Source organism: Pinus tabuliformis, chromosome Q, assembly GCF_031772625.1.
Source record: "Pinus tabuliformis cultivar Carrire ecotype Pingquan chromosome Q, CPIR1, whole genome shotgun sequence".
In the NCBI taxonomy this organism is placed as follows: domain Eukaryota; kingdom Viridiplantae; phylum Streptophyta; class Pinopsida; order Pinales; family Pinaceae; genus Pinus; species Pinus tabuliformis.
In genome coordinates this window covers 1,374,501,549-1,374,523,277 of record NC_142296.1, presented here as the reverse complement: position 1 = coordinate 1,374,523,277, position 21,729 = coordinate 1,374,501,549, and the positions used below count along the sequence as shown (strand labels likewise).

The 21,729-nt window shown below is 39.6% G+C and overlaps 1 protein-coding gene across 6 annotated transcripts in view; it reads right to left on the bottom strand.

The window, feature by feature from the left end:
* Positions 1-21,729, bottom strand: part of LOC149225026 (uncharacterized) — a 424,173-nt gene that overhangs the window by 122,440 nt on the left and 280,004 nt on the right. The window contains exon 7 of one of the 6 annotated variants that reach the window (XM_089386426.1): positions 7,061-7,289. The exons of 3 other annotated variants lie outside the window; for them this stretch is intronic. In XM_089386426.1, coding sequence (XP_089242552.1) covers positions 7,079-7,289 — 211 coding nt within the window. In that variant the 3' untranslated portion in view covers positions 7,061-7,078. The remainder of the gene's footprint in view (positions 1-7,060; positions 7,290-21,729) is intronic. 2 more of the 6 variants (XM_089386428.1, XM_089386427.1) reach the window with 2 other exon arrangements.

Here is a 21,729-nt window from a genome sequence, read left to right as displayed (position 1 = left end):
GCCCTTGGGGTTGGTGCCTCAGAATTGGAAGGATTGGTGTCCTTGGAGTTGGTGCTCCTAAATCCAAGGTTGGTGCCTTGACAAAGATAGGGTCGGAGCCCTAGAGGTTGGAGCCTCACAAAAGACCAAGTTGGTGCTTAGCAACAGGTTGGAGCCTGGGAATTGAAGATCGGTGTCTTCATCAAGGGTTGGAGCCCTATATATATTGTACTTGATTTATTGTAAAGATTATATTAATAAAAGCATTTATTCCTATTGTTCATTTTGTGTTCTAAATATAACTGATTTAACTGGTAAAAGTAACAATTGAAAAGGAACACTGATTCACCCCCCTCTCAGTATTTCCAACACATAGCCAATCTTTCCCCATCCACCAACCGGAACACCTTAACAAATGGACCAGGGGACTAGCTTGGTCGTCCCAGTCGGTTCGGTAACAAACCAGCCACCGGCTGTTTTTCCTGTCGCGCTGGACTGACTGGGGGTCTGGCTTGGTGAGCTCGGCGGGCTCAGCCGTTTTTTAAAACATTGGGTGAGACTTCTTCTTTCAACTTTTACCCTTGTAAGTATAGGGATAGTAGGAAGGGGCCTCAAGTGGAGAAACTTCGCTTCATTAATGACTATCCACCTAGTCCCTCCAGTCTACCCACGTGCCACAATTCCAACATAGGTCTTAACCATATGTTAACTGCATGGTCACATGTTTACTGTTACAACTCAAACTAGCAGGGGAACTAAAGGGGGTCCCTAAACGGCAAATGCTAGGCCAAGGTCAATAAATGGAGACTTAGCCCACTGTCACCTCAGCTAAGGCTCCCTTCTATTTACAGACTTTCATCGATGGGAGGAGACCTAGTATATTATGGAGTCACCGATGAAGGATAAGTCAATGAAATGATGTGGAGTGACCCTAATAATCCCTTTTCCTTAAGAGTTAGAAAGATAAGGCTTGCTTGCTTTCTAAGCAACGTACAATGTCTTCTAGGGAAAGGAAGGAGGATTTAGGGGTTAGGTTTATGGGAAATGACTTATGAAAGAACTTATCAATTCCTAAAATCCTTATTGTAATTGGTATCCCGGATGGTTCTTGAAGAAATATCTTTTCAAAGGAATGGGACCACACGGGACCAAGTGGACCCGGTCTAGGATAGGAGGAATGAGTATGGCAACCAATGACGTTCTTACCCTAGACAAGGTGGGGGAAGGATCAAAGAAATAATTTTTACCTGAAGGTGTTGATTTGATCCTATGAGGCACTAGCCTTGGGGATGCTAAGGCAACATTTGATCCCAGAGCTAGGGCTTGGCTTTTCTCCCAATTCCACTGTCAAAATGGCTTCAAAATTGGAGGTGACCTTGAGGAAACACCAACGCAAGAGAACCTAGGAGATCAAACTTTTTGGAGGGCTAGCTTGTCGGGAAATTGATGCCCTAGGTGCCCCAACTTGGCTAGACCTCGAAGGTGAAAGAATATGATTTTTGGTGACTACCTCTTGGTAGATCAATGCCTTAATATTTGGGAGAATGGAGTCTATGATGAATATGAGTAGGATTTCTTGATTCCTAGTCAAGGAGGCCTCAAGACCACTTCGCATAGCCTTCTAGGTCAAGGCCCATACATTTAGAGATATTATAATAGAGACAAAATTCCACAATTTAAAGCAGTAAATGAATGCAGCAATTAGCCCTAAAAATGGCGAAAATCCTAGTCCAATGTATATGACAAATTAAAACAAGAATAACATTAAAAGCATGTACTAACATGTAACAGAATATATCCAACAATCCATAATTGACAAAAGAGAAGCTCCAAGATAAGATAGACCAATATCCATACATCAAAATTCATCCATAAAGCTCCAATTCGTCCTCTAGAAAAAGTGTGAAATTCTCAAGAGAGAAAAGATCCAATCCAAAGTGATGATGAGCAAATGGGCTCATCTCACTTGTATGTATACACAACTTAGGAGTTCGAATTAGCCTCCATGGCCTACATAAGCCCCGAAAATAAAATAATGTTCTAATAATTCAAATTTTGGTGACAAGCCCACCAAACTAGCTCATAAAAGAAAAAGTAAGCCTCTCAAGAGGTCAAATAATAATCTATGCATGTCGTAGGGCCCTTTAAGAGGCCTAATGAGGTCCAAGGGTGCCACAATGAAGAATAGGACCCAAAAAAGCAGTGGATAAGGGGTTGGCCTCTTGTAATAACCTGTGGTGCTCCAAATGACATGTGGGGGCAAAAAAGTGTCCTCATGGGTCTCCAAACAAATCAAAGATACCTATAGATCACCTACAATGGCTAGGATGATGGTGTAGGTGATGCAACATCATTGTGCGAATCCTGGATCATCTGCCAAGTGTATCGTGTAGATTTGGGGCCCACTGGGCATGATAGATTAGGTGCATCCTCCTCGTCCAATAAGTGAACCATGAACAATCTCTGAATGGTTGGGGATCCATGGAGTGCAATCTACTGTTGTGGAGGTCCATAGTTCTCGACGCTCACCCTACATGTGCCAATGTAGCCCTCTAGAGGATTAGGACCCTGTATAGGGAGACCAAACCGAAGATGGAGACCATCTGCAATCCTGCATAAGATCCAATGCGTCCCCTAGCCTTCCAGTACAACAAGTCATTAGAGAAATCAAGTAAATGAGCTTACCTAATCATGGACCATAGGTGGGGACTTCATAATGGCATGCCCTTCCATAATGGGCTTCAGGATGTGTCAATGTCTCCTAAACTCCAAATGGGGTTAACCAATAATCCTATTAGGTGGTTTCTACTTCTAAAGGGGATAATATAGTCAAGGTACATCCTTCAAAAGGCAGTGGCATGTGATAGATGTTGAAATTTCTAAGTCTAACCCATTAGAAATTTTCCTACACTATCTGGTTTATTTCACCTACTTGTTTAATTTTTTAACAAGTTATTTAACCATATAAATACTGAAAATAAACACAAGTATAGTCTCAACCATCTACAGATCATCAATTGAAAGAATAGACAAACATAAGGGACGTCGTTATTTTTGGACAATCATCCCCGAAAAAATCCAACTTGGGAAAATTGGTGCAACAGTTCTGAGGGTTTTATTATTAAGCAGCTTTTCTTGAGTACAACTAGGGTGCCAAACTAGGTCACCCAACAGAGATATCTATCTGGCAGTAATACCACTCTTCAGAAGAAGATATGCGGCAAGTTTGCTCCACGAAAATCTTTCCAACGCCTCTTTGAGGCTCTGCGTCAGCCCTCCTAGCCTCTGCGTCAATCTAGAACCCTCTGTGTCAGCCTACTAATGCTCTACGTTGGCTCTTTGGCCCTCTCACGCAGGCCCTCTACGCAGTCACTCTGGCCCTCTGCATGGCTCCTATTGGCTCTGTGTAGCCTTCTCTGCCTCTGCGCTAGTCTTCTGGCACTATCTTTGCCTCTCTGCTATGCACTCACTGCCCCTCGCTGCAACTCTAATCACTAGTTTGATTTCTCTCAACAAACCCCGCTCCAAAAAATCAAACTGATTGATCAACTTGGTGTATTTCCCACTGACCCTCAAGCCTCCTCTTATATTTTTCCTGTTGAGTCTTCAACGACCGAGATCAAATCTCTAATCAACAGCTAAGATTAGATTTGGCTTTGTCCATGTCATTTAGAACCTTCTCACTTAGTTTTATATTAATACCATTAATATTTTAATTTTCCTTAGTTTAGACTTAGGAACTCCATTAAAAATATTAATTATTTTAATATTTCTCTAACCAGGCAAAATTTCCTCAAACCATTTTTGGGTCTTGGGAATCTCTTGTGCTTTAGCCTCTCCACCAATTTTCATGGCTAGAGCACATTCCATGCTACCCCAAATCAACAACAAATAGGTGAATGAAATAGGGAATGAAAAGAGGCAACCCCGGGTCACATGTTGGGGTACAAGGGCAACCAACAAGCCCACACCTGGGTTTATAATGTGTAAGAGGGAGAAATCATGGTACATGAGGTGCCTCGACCTTGACTTTTCAACCATTCTTTATATGCCTTTTGCCCTTTTATGATTTTCTTTGATTAACCGCTCGGGGCTCAAGGGGTTAGAGCATAATGTATAAGATGTAGCTGTGAATTCCCCTTCTTAAAGTGGGGCGGTTCATCGTCCACCAAGGATTGGGACAATCATGGGTTCCTATATGATGAAGAAGGTTCATAGAACGTGTAGGAACCAAGGTGATAGCCACGATGATGGGGTAGAGCTCATGTATTGGCTTTTGCCCACGTGCTAAATGTGTGTGTCCCGACCATATTTTGCATTTTGTGGTAACTTTTCCTGTTGAAAATGGCCATATATGCTTTTATCTTTCTTTTTAGCTGTATCAACCTCCGGGTTTCATTCCAGGCCATGACCCAAGGTGTGGGCAAGGGAAAGGGGCATGTTAACCCTATGTGGACCCAGTGGAAGAATGTGGACCCATGTGGGAGAAGTGATGAACGGGGTAATAATGAATGGAATAGGGTAATACACGCTACCAAAATCACAGTTTCTCATGAAATACCATCCCTAGAGCCAAATGGTCAGTAAAAGAAATCCCATGGGTCTAGAATCCAAGGTTAATACCTAAAAGGGGTCTAGGGGACAAGACCACAGACCTAGCCCATTATTTCTGTTGTATCCCCCCATTAATCCATGCCCAAAAGTGTCCATGACAAGCAAACTACAATACTCAATTTCCAAATGACAAGGCATACCTTTAGGTTCGAGAGGCCCACCTTCAAACATATGATCATGGCAGATGGGCGAGGGACCACATGGCTAGCTCAGGCGACGGAGAATGGCACTATGAGCTAGCTGGTGGCTGCAAGGGGCTGTTGGCTATCAGTTGGGGACCATCTTGGAGAAAAAAAGTTCTCCTAGGGATATTACCCACAAAATGGTGGGTAACATTTACTTTTCTCACAAAATTGGGAAAACAATGGAACAAGTGATCTGAGTTGCAGTGAGAGGGGCAGAAGCAGAGATTTGGATCGGATAGGAGTTCCAAGCCAAATAGTACGTGGCAGAGAAGCAGCGTAGAGGCCTATAAAGCCCACGAAGGGGCTCACGCAATGATGATGCAGGCCAGGAGAGTCTCTTGCAGTGGCAGTGCAGAGTATTCGTCAGAAGTCCGAGATTTTGTTGAAGAAGCAAGGTCCTGAGCAGGGAGTGTTGAACAACAGTCTTCCTCCAGCAAATTGATCCAGCAAAAGGGGTGACACAATCTCCTAGAGGCAAGACGCTGGCCCAAGCAGTGATTGTGCTGGGATTTAGTAGCGTTTGTCGGAGTCAAGTCACTCAGTGGATCAGTTGTGACTTGGAGAACAAAGTAAACCCTCGTATGTATTTCTTGCTGTCGTGATTTCTCTGAAAGGTTAGCCGGTGTGAGAGGCAACCTGTTGTACTCATATTCTGCTTGCTTACTAATACAAACCCTCTATCTATTGTCCCTTGTGTGTTTGTCTCATTTATCGTTTAAGTTTATGATCGGTATGTGAGTGTAGTCCGCAGTAGTGTTTTTCATCACTGTTTATAAATTAAATAACTTGTTGAATGAAATAACAAGTAGGATATGCTAAACCAGTAACAACAGTAGGATTTCTGTTTGTAAAGATTTAGAAATTTTCACCGTAAGATCAAATGATAGAAGGCATGGAATTAGCATGAAATGAAAATGTGAGAAATTAGCAAACTAGAACTAACTTCGAGAGAGAAATAGAGATAAAATCAAACACCATGCAAAGACGATCCTTCTCTCAAAAGAGAGGAGTGGAATGCCAAGTGGATGATCCCCAAGCTCCCAAAGAAGAATGATTACTTTTATTATTAGTGATGAAAATCGCTTGTTGTTGCACAAACTAGCAGGCCTAGTATATAGGCTTGAGCTAGAGGGCACAACAATTATTTGGGACAAAGGCCTATTGTCACCACAACCTATGTCCCCTTCTCTTCTCGGATTTTCGTCGACTGGAGGAGTCCTAGTAACCATCACTTGTGCTTAGTGTATCTAAACTAGGGTTCAAAGTGAGGCAAGGATGGCTCATTCAATGGAAAGACTCGATTGAAATGTGAGCTTTGGGAGAGCTAGGATGGTTGTCCACGAAAAAACCCTTGAGAAAAATACTATACGAGAAATAGGGTTGAGATATCTAACAAGATAAGGGTTCATCCAAGGTCAAGATCATCAAGAGAAAAGGTTTTGAATGATATGTTTCTAAAGTACAAACCTTCAAGAAATCCCTAAGTTGAAGTGCAACTTCAAGGTTTCCCACTTGGTATGATAGCTAGGGCATCACATAAAATGAGATTCCACCATAGGAATTCATTCAAAATTTTAGGATGGATAGAGGAGAGACTAAAGAACAATCCGATCAAGACGGAATTCAAAACGCACTCTCCTAGAAGATTTTGCACCAAGCACTAGAAGGCCTCCCTTAGCATTAAAGGGACAAAGAAAAGAGAGAGGAGGAGGTGAAGGAAGATTGATTTGTCAATAAGGAGGCGATCACCAAGGATTCTAGACCAGTGTCTACTTATTGGGAACAATGGAGTCAAGAATTACTTTGACTTGATGATTTCGCTCTTCAAGGAGACCTAATGCAGCTTCACTAACCCTAGAGGGGATTGTTTCACAGCTACAATGGAATTTTAAACTTCGTTGACAATATTTGTGGAGTTTCAAGGATGCAATATACAAGATCGACCTTTAGGAACATTCTTTCATCATTGTTTATGAGTAATGCATGCAATCCTTCCAATAAATTTAATGCTCTCATGAATTCACATTAAATTGATGCACATTAAATATCATGAAATAACATTCCATACATTAGACATTCAACAAGGTAAAATATAGCATCAAAATGTACTTAGAAGACAATGAGAGTATATCCATCCATCAACATTGCAAAAGAAGCTCCAAGAAAAGATAGCGATTAGACATTTAACAAGGTAAAATATAGCATCAAAATGTACTTAGAAGACAATGAGAGTATATCCATCCATCAGCATCGCAAAAGAAGCTCCAAAATTAGAGGCTTACCCACGTGTTGTTACATAATTAAACGGTCATACTAGCATCATTTACAATATAACTTGCAGAAAATGGGTTTACAATGATACAATGGTGTTGGTTGATGACTTTGAAATTTGAAAAAACTTCTTCATATCTTTGCATTTTGCTTCCTTGGACTTGTTGACAAAGTGTGGTCAACATCTGGCTCCACTTGGGGACACGTTGCTTCGTTGAAGGAAGGTAAGAATCCAGAACCCTGTATCAAGGAAAACAAAATTCCATCAAATAGATATCCATTCAAAATCAAAATCATGTATATATAGAACATCTGCTAGAATAGAAAAAATCTACTCTAACATATCAAAACATAAAGACATAAAATATAAATGCATGAAAAGAAAACTAACTAATGACATAAATAAAATCCTAACTAAGAGTGTAGGGTTAGAGATACAATACAGAAGATGCCCCATGGCATCAGATGTCATCCCTGTGGTACAATTTGGAACACATGTTTTCATACAGGTAAGTTGATAGCTTGCTTGTCAGATGTCCCTTGTTGAATCCTGGCCCTTTTTGGCTAATGGGAACTTTCATCATTGTGCTTCATATCTTTGTCAAACTCAAGCCATCTTCTTATCTTGCTTGGAAAATGAGATGAAGAAACATGATATATAGGCTAGAAGAACTCAGTGACCACTGCATTATACTCTGAAGGATGATCCTATGGTTCAATTTCATCATCATTGTCTGGCCTCTTTGGATTTTCTAAATGGTACCTTCTTTCAACTTCCCGGTATAACTAGTCATACCACCTGCTACTGTGGGAATATTAGCATATGTGTTAAAATTGGCAACCAGGGCAAAACTTCATGTGGGTCATCTTATTCATGGCTAATAATATTTTTATTAGATTCCTCTCGTCGAGAGGTGTAGGATTGATATAAAGATCATCCAATTCCGATAAGTATTCATGGAGATATGAATTTATTTTGATTATGGAATTATTATCAAGCCGACCTACAACTCATGTAGGCTCAGAAGCCCAACAGTCGCATCTGTTCACCCACCAACGTTGTGTATAAATATAAGAGGACTTTTCCTCATTTGGACTCACTCATCTCATCACATCTCTCTCTCTCTACTGCGCAAATATGAGTCTCTTCTCTACTACGCTGAAATGGGTCTCTCTCTCTCACACATGTGAAGCCGGAAGCTGTTGAATTTGAAGTTGCAACTGCAGAAGTAAAGATTGACTTGCGTGGCCTAGAAGATCTCCTCTTTGGAACTGCGATGTAGGTTCATCTGAACCTCCTTTGAAAGCTGCAACTTTTGGTGGTGGAATGAAGTCAATCCGACGAACGGTTTGCAAGATATCGACTGCCCTAATTTGAAGCCGAAAACTGCTGAAACTGAAGCTGCAACTGCAGAAGTAAAGATTGACTTGCGTGGCCTAGAAGATCTCCTCTTTGAAACTGCGTTGTAGGTTCATCTGAACCTCCTTTGAAAGCCGCAACTTTTGGTGGTGGAATGAAGTCAATCCGACGAACGGTTTGCTAGATATCGACTGCGCTAGTTTGAAGCCGGAAACTGCTGAAACTGAAGCTGCAACTGCAGAAGTAAAGATTGACTTGTGTGGCCTAGAAGATCTCCTCACCTGAACTGCGTTGTAGGTTCATCTGAACCTCCTCTGGAAGCCGAAACTTTTGGTGGTGGAATGAAGTCAATCCGACTGTCGGTTTGATATGGTCTGCCCTAGTTTGATAATGAAGCCGCTAATGCTGATACTACTGATCTAGGGTTTGCTACTGCTGATATGAATCAGATTTATTGTACTATTTCTCTCTGCTGAATTATTGAAGATAAAAGAAGATTTGATCAAAGGGTTTCCCCACACATTGTGGGTTTTGTCCCTGGCTAGCCGCCACATCTTGTGTCTCTTGTCTTGGCTTGTTTTCTGTCGATCGTTTAATGTTCTATCTGCACTTTACTTTATGTACATGTGATTGCTAATCGGTGGAATATAATAAGAAAAAGAAGTAAACTGTTATAAGCATAGAACATACCATAATTTAACAATATGATAAGTCCAACTGAATACATCTGCCTAAGTCAGCTGAAAACTTTCTTGATAGAAGCATTCCCCATACATCCGACACATCAATGATTGCTATATCCAAGGGGATAATTTTGTACGGATAATTAGCCAAGGCAACCTGCAAGTCTTAAACTACATCAAGCACTTCAATCTTCTTCGAATCCATAGAACAAATGTTATGATAGGGCCTTGAAATTCTCAAATTTAACTGGTCCATAACCTTCTTAGTCATGACATTGGTTGAGGCCCCAGAATCCAACATACAGTTGTGAAGCAGACGGTCATTAACTTCTAAAGTAAGGAAGAAAGGTTGATTATCTTCATTAGTCATGTAACAATTTAGATCCTTTAACTTAATTTCTTCATCTTTCGGGTGCGTATCAGTCTTATCTTGTTGAGCCATGCCTAGAGCTTTGAAGAACGTTGCTCTTTGAGAAGGAATCTTTAGAAGTTCTAGCACTGGGACAAAAATCTTAACATTGTTTATCCATGCAGCCCAATCAATTTTCAATCTTGATTGATAGCTTTTAGATGCAACCTGTTTATTTTGATTCTGATCCTTGCCTTTCTTTTGATAAGTATAACCTTTTCTTCTAGCAATTTCCATCATTTGTTCCTAAGAAGGAGTATCACCATATATCTGTGTGATAGGATCTTTCTCATCACTAAAGTTGTTGATGGTGAAAGATGAAGGGATCATGTCCGTACAACGACCTTCCTTTGAACAACTGAGATTTACATTATTTATTTTCTCATTGGTTCCTTCACCTAGGAGTTTTCTAGCAATGGCACACGCACTTTCTTCATTAAAATTTTCACAAGGTCTGCAAAAAGGAATAAGTTGATCGATGATATTAGCAGACTCAAGAGGAGTGGGAGGCCTTTGATCATTTGGAAGATTCCTTCTTGGCCATGGATTATTGTTACCTCTGTTATTATTATTATTATTATTTCTAGGCGGAACATTCCAAACTTGATTCCGCTCCATTTGAATCAATTGAGGCTGCATGGCACTTATTTCTCTAGCAAGCTCAATTCTCATCTCTTTAATCATTTGAATTAATTCCTTAATTGGGTCATACCTCAGTTATTTCTTTTCCTTTATTTCTGATCAAACCTCTTTCAAAACCATGAATTCCTAACTTACCAGACGCTTTCCTATCTTTTTCTAATTCTTCAACAATAGCTTGAGTAGTGGCTAAATTAGTCGGCTTTGCACGTCTAATTTCATAAGATGTATCAACACAAAAAGCTTCAAGATATTGCTCTAATAGAGATTTGTCTAGAGGCTTATAATCCTGAGTCATTTCTTTGATAATACCATTGAATCTTTGATTAAATTCCTCAATTGTTTCATTCTCATTCTTCTTTATGTTGTTGATGGCTTTAAACAAATATCTTCCTTCTTTCTTGTCTCGATATTTCCCTTTAAATGCATTGATGAGAGCTTGCAGAGAATCTAAAGAGTTATCAAGTTTGTCTAATTACAACTACAATGCATCATCTTCTAATGATAGGTCAAAGAGCTTCATTTTAACATCTTCATGATTATAGGCAGCGGCATGAGCATGTTTTAGAAGGAAAGATATTAGAAATATTAATTTCTAAATTGCTGATTCACTGTTGACACTACACATAGGTTTCTGAATGTAATATATTATATTAATTGATAATATTCGAATGATGAATACAAGGTTAAGGCGGTGCTCCTTTACTAGGAGTTGACTGGCCATGCCTAATCAGAGAGACATGTCCTCTAGGACTAATGTCTCTTCATTTAACTAATTAATTGTTAATTAATTGATTATAATTAATCATTTATTTATTTAGATAATATTTTAACATTTTAATAACTTTTATGAATTTAAATTCATAACATTGCCTTCCCCTTAAGATGCTTTGATGTCAAAGCATAAGTAGGTTTGGGTGTTGATGAAGGAAACATTCTGATTCCCAAGACGACTCTTCCTCTGGTAACCTCTTCCATTTGATGAGGCATTCCAGTATTGTCTTGGATAGTAAAACGTTTTCTCGGGTAGCGAGTTATACCTTCAGGTTCGAGGAATATTCTTCCTTCTTCATCGGTCTTTGGTATTTCTGTTTGTGCTATTTGGTTTTTCCCTAATACTCTCTTGAGACTTGATACATGAGAGGTATTATGGATTCAGCAATTGTCACGTAACCTTAATCCATAAGCTACACTACTTATTTTTTTGATTATCTGATACAGTCCATAATATTTATGTGATAATTTATTCTTCCCCTCTTGTTTTAGTGATAACTGCTTATAAGGTTGGAGTCTAACAAAGACCCAATCTCCCTCCCGAAACTCTCTTTTAGAGCGGTGTTGGTCCGCTTGTTGTTTCATTCTATTACGAGCCATGGTTAGATTTTCTTTTAGTAAGTTGATGATCCTTTGACTTTCTCCTAGGTGGTCTTTAACTGCTGGTACCCTAGAATCAAGGAGTGCAAAGTCTTTCCACCTGGGTGACTCGTAACCATATAAGGCTTGGAAAGGTGTCATCTTAGCTAACGTGTGATATGTGGTATTATACCACCATTCTGCCAGGTGTAGCCATTGGGTCCATCTATTTTTTTATCTGTAACGAAACAACGAAGATATGTTTCCAAGCATTTATTAACAATTTCGGTTTGCCCATTTGTTTCGAGGGTGATAAGCCGAACTCATGTTAAGGGATATTCCTGCTTGGTGGCATAATTCCTTCCAAAATTTTCCCTTAAACCTTACATCTCTATCGTTGACGATGACCTTAGGAAACCTGTGTAGTTTGTAAATAATTTTACAAAACACATTAATAATTTGTTTAGTTGTGTCTGTCTTTCTAATAGCCATAAAGTGGGCATATTTAGTGAGCCTGTTGACTACTACAAATATTTTATCCTTTCCACTAGATGAGGGTAGTCCTTCAATAAAGTCCATCGAAATCTCCTCCCACTTCTGATTTGAAATGTGTAGTGGATCTAGCAATCCCAGAGTTGGAACATTTTTGCTCTTGTTCCTTTGACAAATATCGCATTCTGCAACATATTTCTGAATTTCCTTGCTCATATCTTCCAATAGAATGATTGTCGAATGTTGTATTAAGTCTTGTAGAATCTGACATGTCCGGCTGCAGGCGAATTGTGAGACCCTTTTAGTATTCTCACCTTAAATTTGGATGCGAGTATTAGGTAAATTCTACCCTTGTACCATAAGATGTCATTCTTCCACCCGAAATTGGTATATTGACTAATATTCTTAATCATGGAGTCACAATTCTCATCCTTCGCATATTCGGCTCGTATTTCGTCCAACCATTCCGAAACAACTATCATGGCAGCACATGTTGTGTGGTCGTCATCCTTACGTGAGAGTGCATCAGCTACAGCACTCTCCTTTCCTTTCTTGTGCAATATTTCTAAGTCGAAAGCTGACAACTTCTCCATCCAATTTTGTTGTTTTGTTGATAATGTCTTTTGCTGAAGTAAGAACTAAAGATTGTTGTGGTCGGTTCAGATTGAAAATTTACTCCCAAGCAAATATTGACGCCACTTTGTTAAAGCATGTATGATGGCGAGCATCTCCTTTTGGTGTGTTGATTTTAAGCCTTCTAGTTTATTAAGTTCCCTGTTCTCAAATGCTATAGGGTGGTTGTCCTGCATTAATACGGCTCCAATTCCGAATCCAGAAGCATCACATTCGACTACGAATGGTTTGGAGAAGTTAGGAGTTGCTAGCACTGGTGTGGTTGACATTACTTCCTTTAAATTCTCAAAACACTTGTCTGCTTGGTCATTCCACTAAAAAGCATTCTTCTTTAACAAATTGGTCAGGGGTGTTGTCAGATGTGCATAGTTTTTTAAAAATCTTCTGTAATACTAAGTTAAACCTAAAAATCCTTGTAGCTTGGATACATTCTTGGGTTTGGGCCATTCTTTTATTGCCTTGATTTTGTTGGGATCCACTTGGACTCCTTCCCTGGATATAACATGTCCTAGGTATTCAACTTCCTTTTGCCCAAACATATACTTTGATAGCTTGGCGTAAAACTGGTTCTTGTCCAATACAGGCAATACTTCTTCCAGATGCTTGAGATGTTCCTTCCACATCTTACTGTAGACTAGAATATCATCGAAGAAAACTAATACAAATTTCCGCAAATATGGGTGAAAAAGTTCATTCATGGTTGCTTGGAAGGTGGCTGGCGCATTTGTTAATCCAAATGGCATAACTTTAAACTCATAATGCCCTTCATGAGTCTTGAATGTTGTCTTTTCGACGTCTTCTAGTCTTACTCGTATTTGGTAGTAGCCTGATCTTAGATCAAATTTGGAAAAGTATTATGCACCGTGTAGTTCATCTAGCATTTCATCAATGAACGGAATCAAAAACTTATGTTTAATAGTGATTCTATTTAAACCTCTGTAATCTATACATAACCCGAACGATCCATCCTTCTTTCTGACCAATACTACGGGTGCAGCATATGGACTTCTACTTTTTGTAATGATTCCATGCTTCAGCAGGTCTAGTATTAAGCGTTCTATTTCTGTCTTCTGGTGATGGGGATAACGATATGGCTTAACATTTACTTGTGTTGAGTCTGCTTTGACTTCAATAATGTGTTCAATTTGCCTTTCAGGGGGTAATTTCATTGGTAGATCTTGAAAAACCTTCTCGTATTTCTGAATCAAGGATGAAATTTCTGATGGTTGGTGGGTCCCTTCTATCGATAATAACTCCAACAATTGACATTGTGCGACAAATGTTGGTGCCCCCTAGCGAATAAGTTTCTTCATCTACTGAGTGGAGATGACTTGAGTTGGTGGCGCTTGAAACCCAAACAACTTATATTTCCTTCCATCCCCCCTGAATTTAATGAACTGCTTTATGTGATTTGCTGAATACGTGCCTAGTGTTCGTAACCACTGTACCCCTAAAACGACATCTACTACCCCTAAAACGACATCTACTCCTCCTAGGGGAACTGTATAAAAACTGGACTCCATAGCGTATTTGCTTAATTGAAACTTAACCTTCTGGCACTTGCCTACTCCATCTATACGTTTCCCATCTGCTACCATAACTTTTAAATCTGCTACTAGGTAAGCAAAAATGCTCAGTCCTTTTGCAACATTGACATCTACGAAGTTGTGTGTACTTCTTGAGTCTACTAGAACAACAACGTTTTGCTTCTTGATGTGACCTTTAAGCTTTAGTGTCTGTGGTTGAGCTATCCCTGTGATGGTTGCTAAAGAAATTTGTGGCATATCTTATTCTGATTCTGGACTAGGGTTTGCATTTTCTTCATTTTCCTCTTCGTCAAAGCTGTCTTCTGAAGATTCTTCTTCTCATTCGGCTTCACAGTTCTACAATTTTTTTGTTGCACATTTGTGTCCTACGTAATACTTGTCTCCGTGTTTCTAGCATTTGCCATCCTTTTTCCTTTTGACACTAGATTATTGTTTTCCTTCATTTCGAATTGGTGGTGGAACGTACTTGCTAGTGTTCTCTGATGATGGTTTACCTAACTTCCTCTTGGAATCGCTATTAGTTCTTTCGTTACTGGCATATGGTGCCTTGTGGAGTTTATATTTCCACTTGATAATTATGGTTGTGTGTCCGGCCTTCTCAACGGTTTTGGGTTTATGCAATTTTAATTCTTTGCGAATGTAATCTTTAAGGCCACAGCGATACATTTTTAACAGCGCTTCATCTGAGAACCCTCTCTACCTTATTGTTAATACTTCCCATTCGTGATTGTATTCACTCATTGATCCTTTTTGTTTTGGATGAACGAATCTCTCATAGACATCATCCTCCTCCTCGTCATGAAACCTTTTTAGCAGGGCGTTTTTCAAGTTTTGCCAATTGAACGAGCAACCCGTACATTTAGACGACCACCACAAAAACTAATTGTACGCTTCTGCTTCTAAGTAGTTGGATGCAGTCATGACTCTTTCTTGCTCGCCGAGTGGAGGGTTCGCTAAAAAAATGGCATCCATTTTATTTACCCATATGACGGCGCCTTTATAGTTCTTACCATCATACTTAGGTAATTTGTTTTTTATTTTAAGATGGTTCCATTCGGAATATTTGGTATAATATTCGCTTCCTTCGAAGTGAATTTGTGGTATTCATTGCTTCTCATGCCTCAAGAACTCATGCTCTAGAGAAGTCTCACCTTCCGGAGTCTTGGGACTCTGTGTAGCTGAAGGTGGATCAGTCCCTCCGAAACGTTGGCTCATCAAGTTTTTTAAGAAAGAGATATCATTGGCCATTTGGTCCTGCTTACTAACTGACTTCTCGACGTTATCCAGGCATTTATTTAACTTGCTGATGTCCTCTTGAATTTTTTTCATATCATCATTGTTGTTGCTTGCGATTTTGTTTAGTTTTTTTCTTGAAGACCCAAATGTTTATTTTTTTAATTAAATAATATATATTTTTTTAATTAAATTTTTTTTAAATAAACTTTTTTTAAATAATAATAATATTTATATATTATAAATTTATATATATATATATATATATATATTATATGATTATAATTTATATATACTATATAATTATAAATTATAATTATAATTATATAAAATATATATAGTTTTTAACAATGTTTTACAACTCCGACTCTGACTCCGACTCGGCCGAGGATCGACTCCGACTCCGACTCGGTAATGACTCGGCCGGCTCGATTTCAATGACTCGGTCGTTGTAAAAAATACATTAAATATTTATTTTTTTTATAAAAAAACATAATTTTAAATATTTTAAACATAATTTTAAAGATTTTCATTCATGTTTCCAAACACACAGCATTATAATATAGATGGAAGACAACACATGATCAAAGTAGGCTCATGAACCAATCCATTATATCAAAATGGTACCCAATGGCAATACATAGTCAACTGTCATACATGATCAAAGACTCAAAACAAAATACAAATAACCAAGGAGGCTAGAAATGGCCTCTACAACAAAAGTAAACTGTGATGGTGACCAGACTCCAATACTAGTACTACTGGCTAGTAGCTACTGCCAGAGGAGCCAAGATCATCTCGACCAATCTCTGGATCATCATCATCAGGGTCAGACAAGGGGCCCCATGCCTCCTCCTCATCATCATCGTCTCCAACTGCAACTGTAGAAGTGGTGCCAGTACCACTAGCAGGCTGTGCAGCAGATGCAAGCTGAGATAGAGTAGATATGCGGCTGCGCTTCTGTCGTGGCTGAGCAGAGGAAGCACCTACAACTGGAGTCCTACTCCTAGTCCTTGCTGGCTGTGAGACTGAGGCTGGTGGATCGGGATCTGCATTCAACTGAACAGGCTGAAGTTGATGTTCCAGTTCAAGTTCATCAAGATCCTCATCAGGATCAAACTCTGGTGCACGACTCTCCACTACCCAATCTGATGTTGGATCAATGTCTTCCAACACAATGGGATCTGAATCAGGTCTTTTGTTCAGCAATAGGTTCCGTCTGAGCCGAAGGTTGTATTGGACAAAAACAAGATCATTCAACCGTTTTTGCTCCAAACGTTTTCTCTTCTTTGTGTGAATCCTCTCAAAGACAGACCAATTGCGCTCACACCCAGATGCACTGCAAGTTTGACTCAAAATACGAATTGCAAACTTTTGCAATTGAGGGCACTGGCCACCAAAGGCCTCCCACCATTGTGCTGCAAAAAACATAGGAGTGTAATGAATTATGAGTTAGATGAAGGCTGAAGCTCAACAAAATTACAAATTATATCTAACTTTCAAATTATAAATGATTTAACAAACTTTAGTCTTTAATAAAAAAAGTAAAACTGTAAAACCATTAAGAAATTGAAAATTGAAATTTTTGTTTACCTGGCTCATCTGCTTCTCTTGCAATCTTTGCTAGGTTCTTCCCAAAGGTACCTGTTGCATTGTTGAAGGCTGTGACCTGTTGATGTATCCGCAGCTGATCAGACTCCGATGGGATCATGCGTTCAATGCAATCAACCAGTCCATCTCTGACCTCCCCCCTCAAAGCTCCTGACTCCTTAGCTTTATAATGATACCGTGGGTTCAAAAAATACCCAGCTGCATGTATAGGGCGATGGAGTTGATTGTTCCATCTTTCATCAATGATTGCCCAAATGGGCCCATACTTTGCCACTCTATCCTTGTATGCTGTCTTTATTTGCTCCTTTGCTTGATCCATAGCCTCATAAATGAAGCCCATAGCCAACCTTTCCCCATCCACCAACCGCAACACCTTAACTAGTGGCTCAGCAAGCTTCACAATCTCTGTTGCCTTTCTCCAAAAAGTTTCATCATGGACTTTCCTTTTCAATTCTCTGCCTTCTGGTTTGTTAGACCAATTGCTTTGATTCCATTCATCACTGGAAAACATCTTTTGCAAGTTTCTATGTTGGGAAAGCATAGATTGCAATGTCAAAAAATGTGTAGCAAATCTAGTGATGGCAGGCCTAATAATATCCTTGCCTCCAGTGTGTTTCCTCATGAGACTCAAAACCAGTGTATGATTGTAGATAAATTTTGTTATGCTTTTGGCATTATCTACAGTGTTTCTGACCCAATCTAATTTTCCAATATCCTCAAGCATGAGGTCTATGCAATGTGCAGCGCATGGGGTCCAAAAGATGGTCTTGTGTTTTTCCTCTAACAGTTTACCAGCAAGAACATAGTTAGAGGCATTGTCTGTGATGATTTGAACAACATTAGCCACCCCCACATCCTCAATAACCTCATCCAATAGCTGAAACAACAAGTGGCCATCTTTTACCTTATCAGATGCATCAACTGATTTTAAAAACATGGTTCCCTGTGGGCAGAAGACAAGAAAGTTTATGATGGTACGGTTTCTTTGATCAGTCCATCCATTTGACATGATGGTACACCCTGTTCTTGCCCATGAGTCCCTGAACTCTTGCAAATACTCATTAATGGATTGAATTTCTTTCTGCAAACGAAACCCCCTTAGCTCTTGCATAGTAGGGCCTTTGAAGCCTTTTCCAGCAGCATGTATGGCATCAAAAATAGGCTCATAATATGGTGAACGAGTAGCATTAAAGGGGATATCAGCATCATACCACCATCTAGCTATGTAGTCACAAGCAGTCTCCCTCAATTCTTTCTTCCAATGGTCATCTAAAGTGGGCTGAATTTGACCTTACTAGCTTCAGGACCATGTGCATCTGATGGAGAGGAGGGAGTGAAATAACTTTTGATAGTCACATCACCCTTCATTCTACCCTTTCCCTTATCTTGAACAGAACCAAAAGAGGGAGGAACATAACGGAAAGGGTTGGATGCCTCAGTTTGAGGGATAGAGGAAGAACCCTCAAAATCATAGTGGGGGTTGGTAGCCATCATTCTTTGTATCTCCCTCTTCCTCCCAATTTCAGCCTGTATCTCTTGTTGCCTAGCCTTATCTTCTTTAAATTTTTCAAAGCTGGCCAACAAATTCTTTCTAATCTCCTCAATTTCATCAGAGGGACATGCGGTAATTTGGCCTTTAATCCCTGCCAAGTGTTGTTTCAGCCTATGAATCCCCCCAGGACCTTCCTTAATTTTCCTATGGCAAAACTTGCAATGCATCTGACTATCAACCATTTCAACATATGCCCAAGCTGGATCTTTTGCTCTAGGTGCCATTTTTTGACTAGGAAAACAATCTGAAAATGAAAAAAAAAAAAAAAAATTGATTCAATGTTCGTTTATTTGACAAAAAACACTCTCTAAGCTTTCTTGATATGCACCTAAAATTTACTAAGCAAAAACAGATTTATAGAGGTGGAAAAAAATACCTCCAGGCACAAACTGCCTCCTCAAGCTTGCTCCAAGAATCAGCTCCTCAATGCTGCTCCAAATGGCTGCCCAAGAAGCTCCTCACTCCAGCTACAATGCTCCTCCAAGACTCCTCACTGCTGCTCCAAAACAAGCTCAAGAACTGCTCACTAATTCTCAAAGAAGACTCTCACTCAAATGCATAAGACTGCTGTGAGTGAATGAGAGCATTTGGCTATCTTAAATAGGGTTTGGGAGGGGGAAATGGACCCCAAAAGCATTTAGCAATTTACCATTACCCTTTGGAATCCATAAACTGAATTGCACTTTACCAAAAATCACAAAAAAAGTTAATTTTTTTCATCTTTAACGCTGCCCAGCCGTTGGTTCTTTGACTCGGCCGAGTCAATACGGACCCGGCCGGGTTGACCGAGTCAACTATGACTGGGCCGAGTCATTGGATGACTCGGCCGAGTCATAGTTGACTCGGTCAACCGAGCCGGGTTGTTGGCCGGGTCATAAAATTTGGTGCTGGCTCGGTTCGAAACGGCCGTTTCCGAGTTGACTCGGCCGGGTTGTAAAACAATGGTTTTTAATTGTTAATGGACTTGTGTTTGACCGAAAAACGAGAATCACGACTGTTGACAGTAATTTGGATTTGTAGCACGATTCTCTCATTGCCCTAGACTTACACGCGCAGACAGCGGATCGTTCCACGGTGACCGGTTGTTCCACGCCTAAATTGTAGACATCTCCTCCACGACACGTTGTTCCTCCACACCACAGGGAACCGCACGACTGTTCTGAGAGCAGCAGTCTTGCAACAGCAAAACAATAGAGCAGGTCGAGGATGGGAGGCCCTTAGGGCCTGACAGCCAACAAGGTGATGTGGGTTGTCACCAGAAGAATTTTGGCTCTGATACCACTGTTAGAAATATTAATTTCTAAATCGATGATTGACTGTTGCCAATACACACAGGTCTTTGAATGTAATATATACTATTAATTGATAATATTCGAATGATGAATACAAGGCTGAGGCAGTGCTCCTTTAATAGGAGTTGACTAGCCATGCCTAATCAAAGAGACATGTCCTTTGGGACTAATGTCTCTTCATTTAACTAATTAATTGTTAATTGATTGATTATAATTAATCATATATTTATTTAGATAATATTTTAACATTTTAATAATTTTTATGAATTTAAAATCATAACAAAAGATGTGAACTTTCTGATGTGAGCATCAGCAGTGACTGCATTGTTCCCCTGAAACATTGGGATCTCGTCCAAACTAGCATCTGGCAAATTATGGGGTTGCCTGTGGATATTGGCAAAGTTGCAAGACCTATAAAAATCCATGATCTCTTGACTGATGAGATCAGGGAAAAGCAAGTGGATATCAGGCAGGGCTTCCTATCCGAGAAAGATTAAATGCTTACTAGAGTGTAATTTGTTTAACCGAGCTCTTAGAGCCTATTCAAGATCGGGAATGAGGTTAACCAAGCTACCAAGATTTCTTCCAGTATAAGCTCTTGTGAATGGATGAGTAAGTGGAGTCGCCACAGGAAACTAACCCAAACATCTAGGTGCTAAGGTGCAAATAGAAAGGTGAACAAGGTGATGAGAAGATTTAGTGAAAAGATGAAGGATGAGAGGATGAAAAGATGAAGAGATGGAAACGATGATCATAAAGTGTGGTAATACCAAGGACCAAGAAATCCGTTCCCCAGCAACGGTACCAAAAAATGTTGTTGGCTAAATTGTATAGGCAAGATGTGACAGCGCTCAGGACAGAGGCTATCACTTTGATCCCCACCCTCTCCGTTCTAGTTGTCTCCCTACAGCAAGCTATGGGGGATAGTCCCTATGAAATGTGAAGATGGGAGGCTTGTTGGCAACCAACAAATCCGAGAGACACAATTGAATGGCCTAGCAACTTTGTAGAATTAGCAAGTTAAATAATTTGACTAGATTATCGTGGGAGACTAGTGCCTTTAATTGAGTCAATTACTTGCTTAAGACAGTTTATTTACCATGTTACAGGATGAACAATTGTTAATTAAAGGATGCTTCACTATCCTAAATGAAATGCAAATCCTACAATCTAGGTGAGATGCAAAATCTTGGTTTATTTTAGGTTATATACCCTATTCTAGGTGTATCCTTCCCAATGTTGCACGAAGCGGGAGCGAAGCGAAAGCGTTTTTTGGAAGCGGGGACGCCGAAGCGTCATTTTCCAAAAATCTAGGAAGCGAAGCGTCCGCAGAAGCGTCTGCTATATATATATATATTTTTTATATTTTTTTGCATTTATACTCAAAACAAACATCCCAAATACCAAATTAATTGTAGAAGACATGAAAACATGCATATTTTTGCATAAATCAAGATAGATATAACATCCATTGTACATTAATGATCTAGAATCTAGATTCTTCTCCTCTTGTCTAGCCTTTGCCTCTACCTCGATTGTCTAGGGATATTAGTCAACATTGCCCAATTTTGATCAAACTACCTAATTCAAGACTTAAAATATGGTAGAAAAAGCTTAACATGTTTGATCGATGATTTTGACTTGATTGAAAGGTAATTTTTTGCTAAGGCCGTGCCGCGTGACAAAGGAGTTCAACAATTAACACCACCAACACCAGGGTACATATAGGGCTTGGTTCTCTTGATTAAATGCTAATCGCATACCTTCATACTTGATATAATCTAATGAAATGCCACAATCCCATTGATCCTGAATACCTGAAAATTGTTAAGTCTGCTGAATTTTGAATAGGATATGAAATTCTATTTTCTCCATA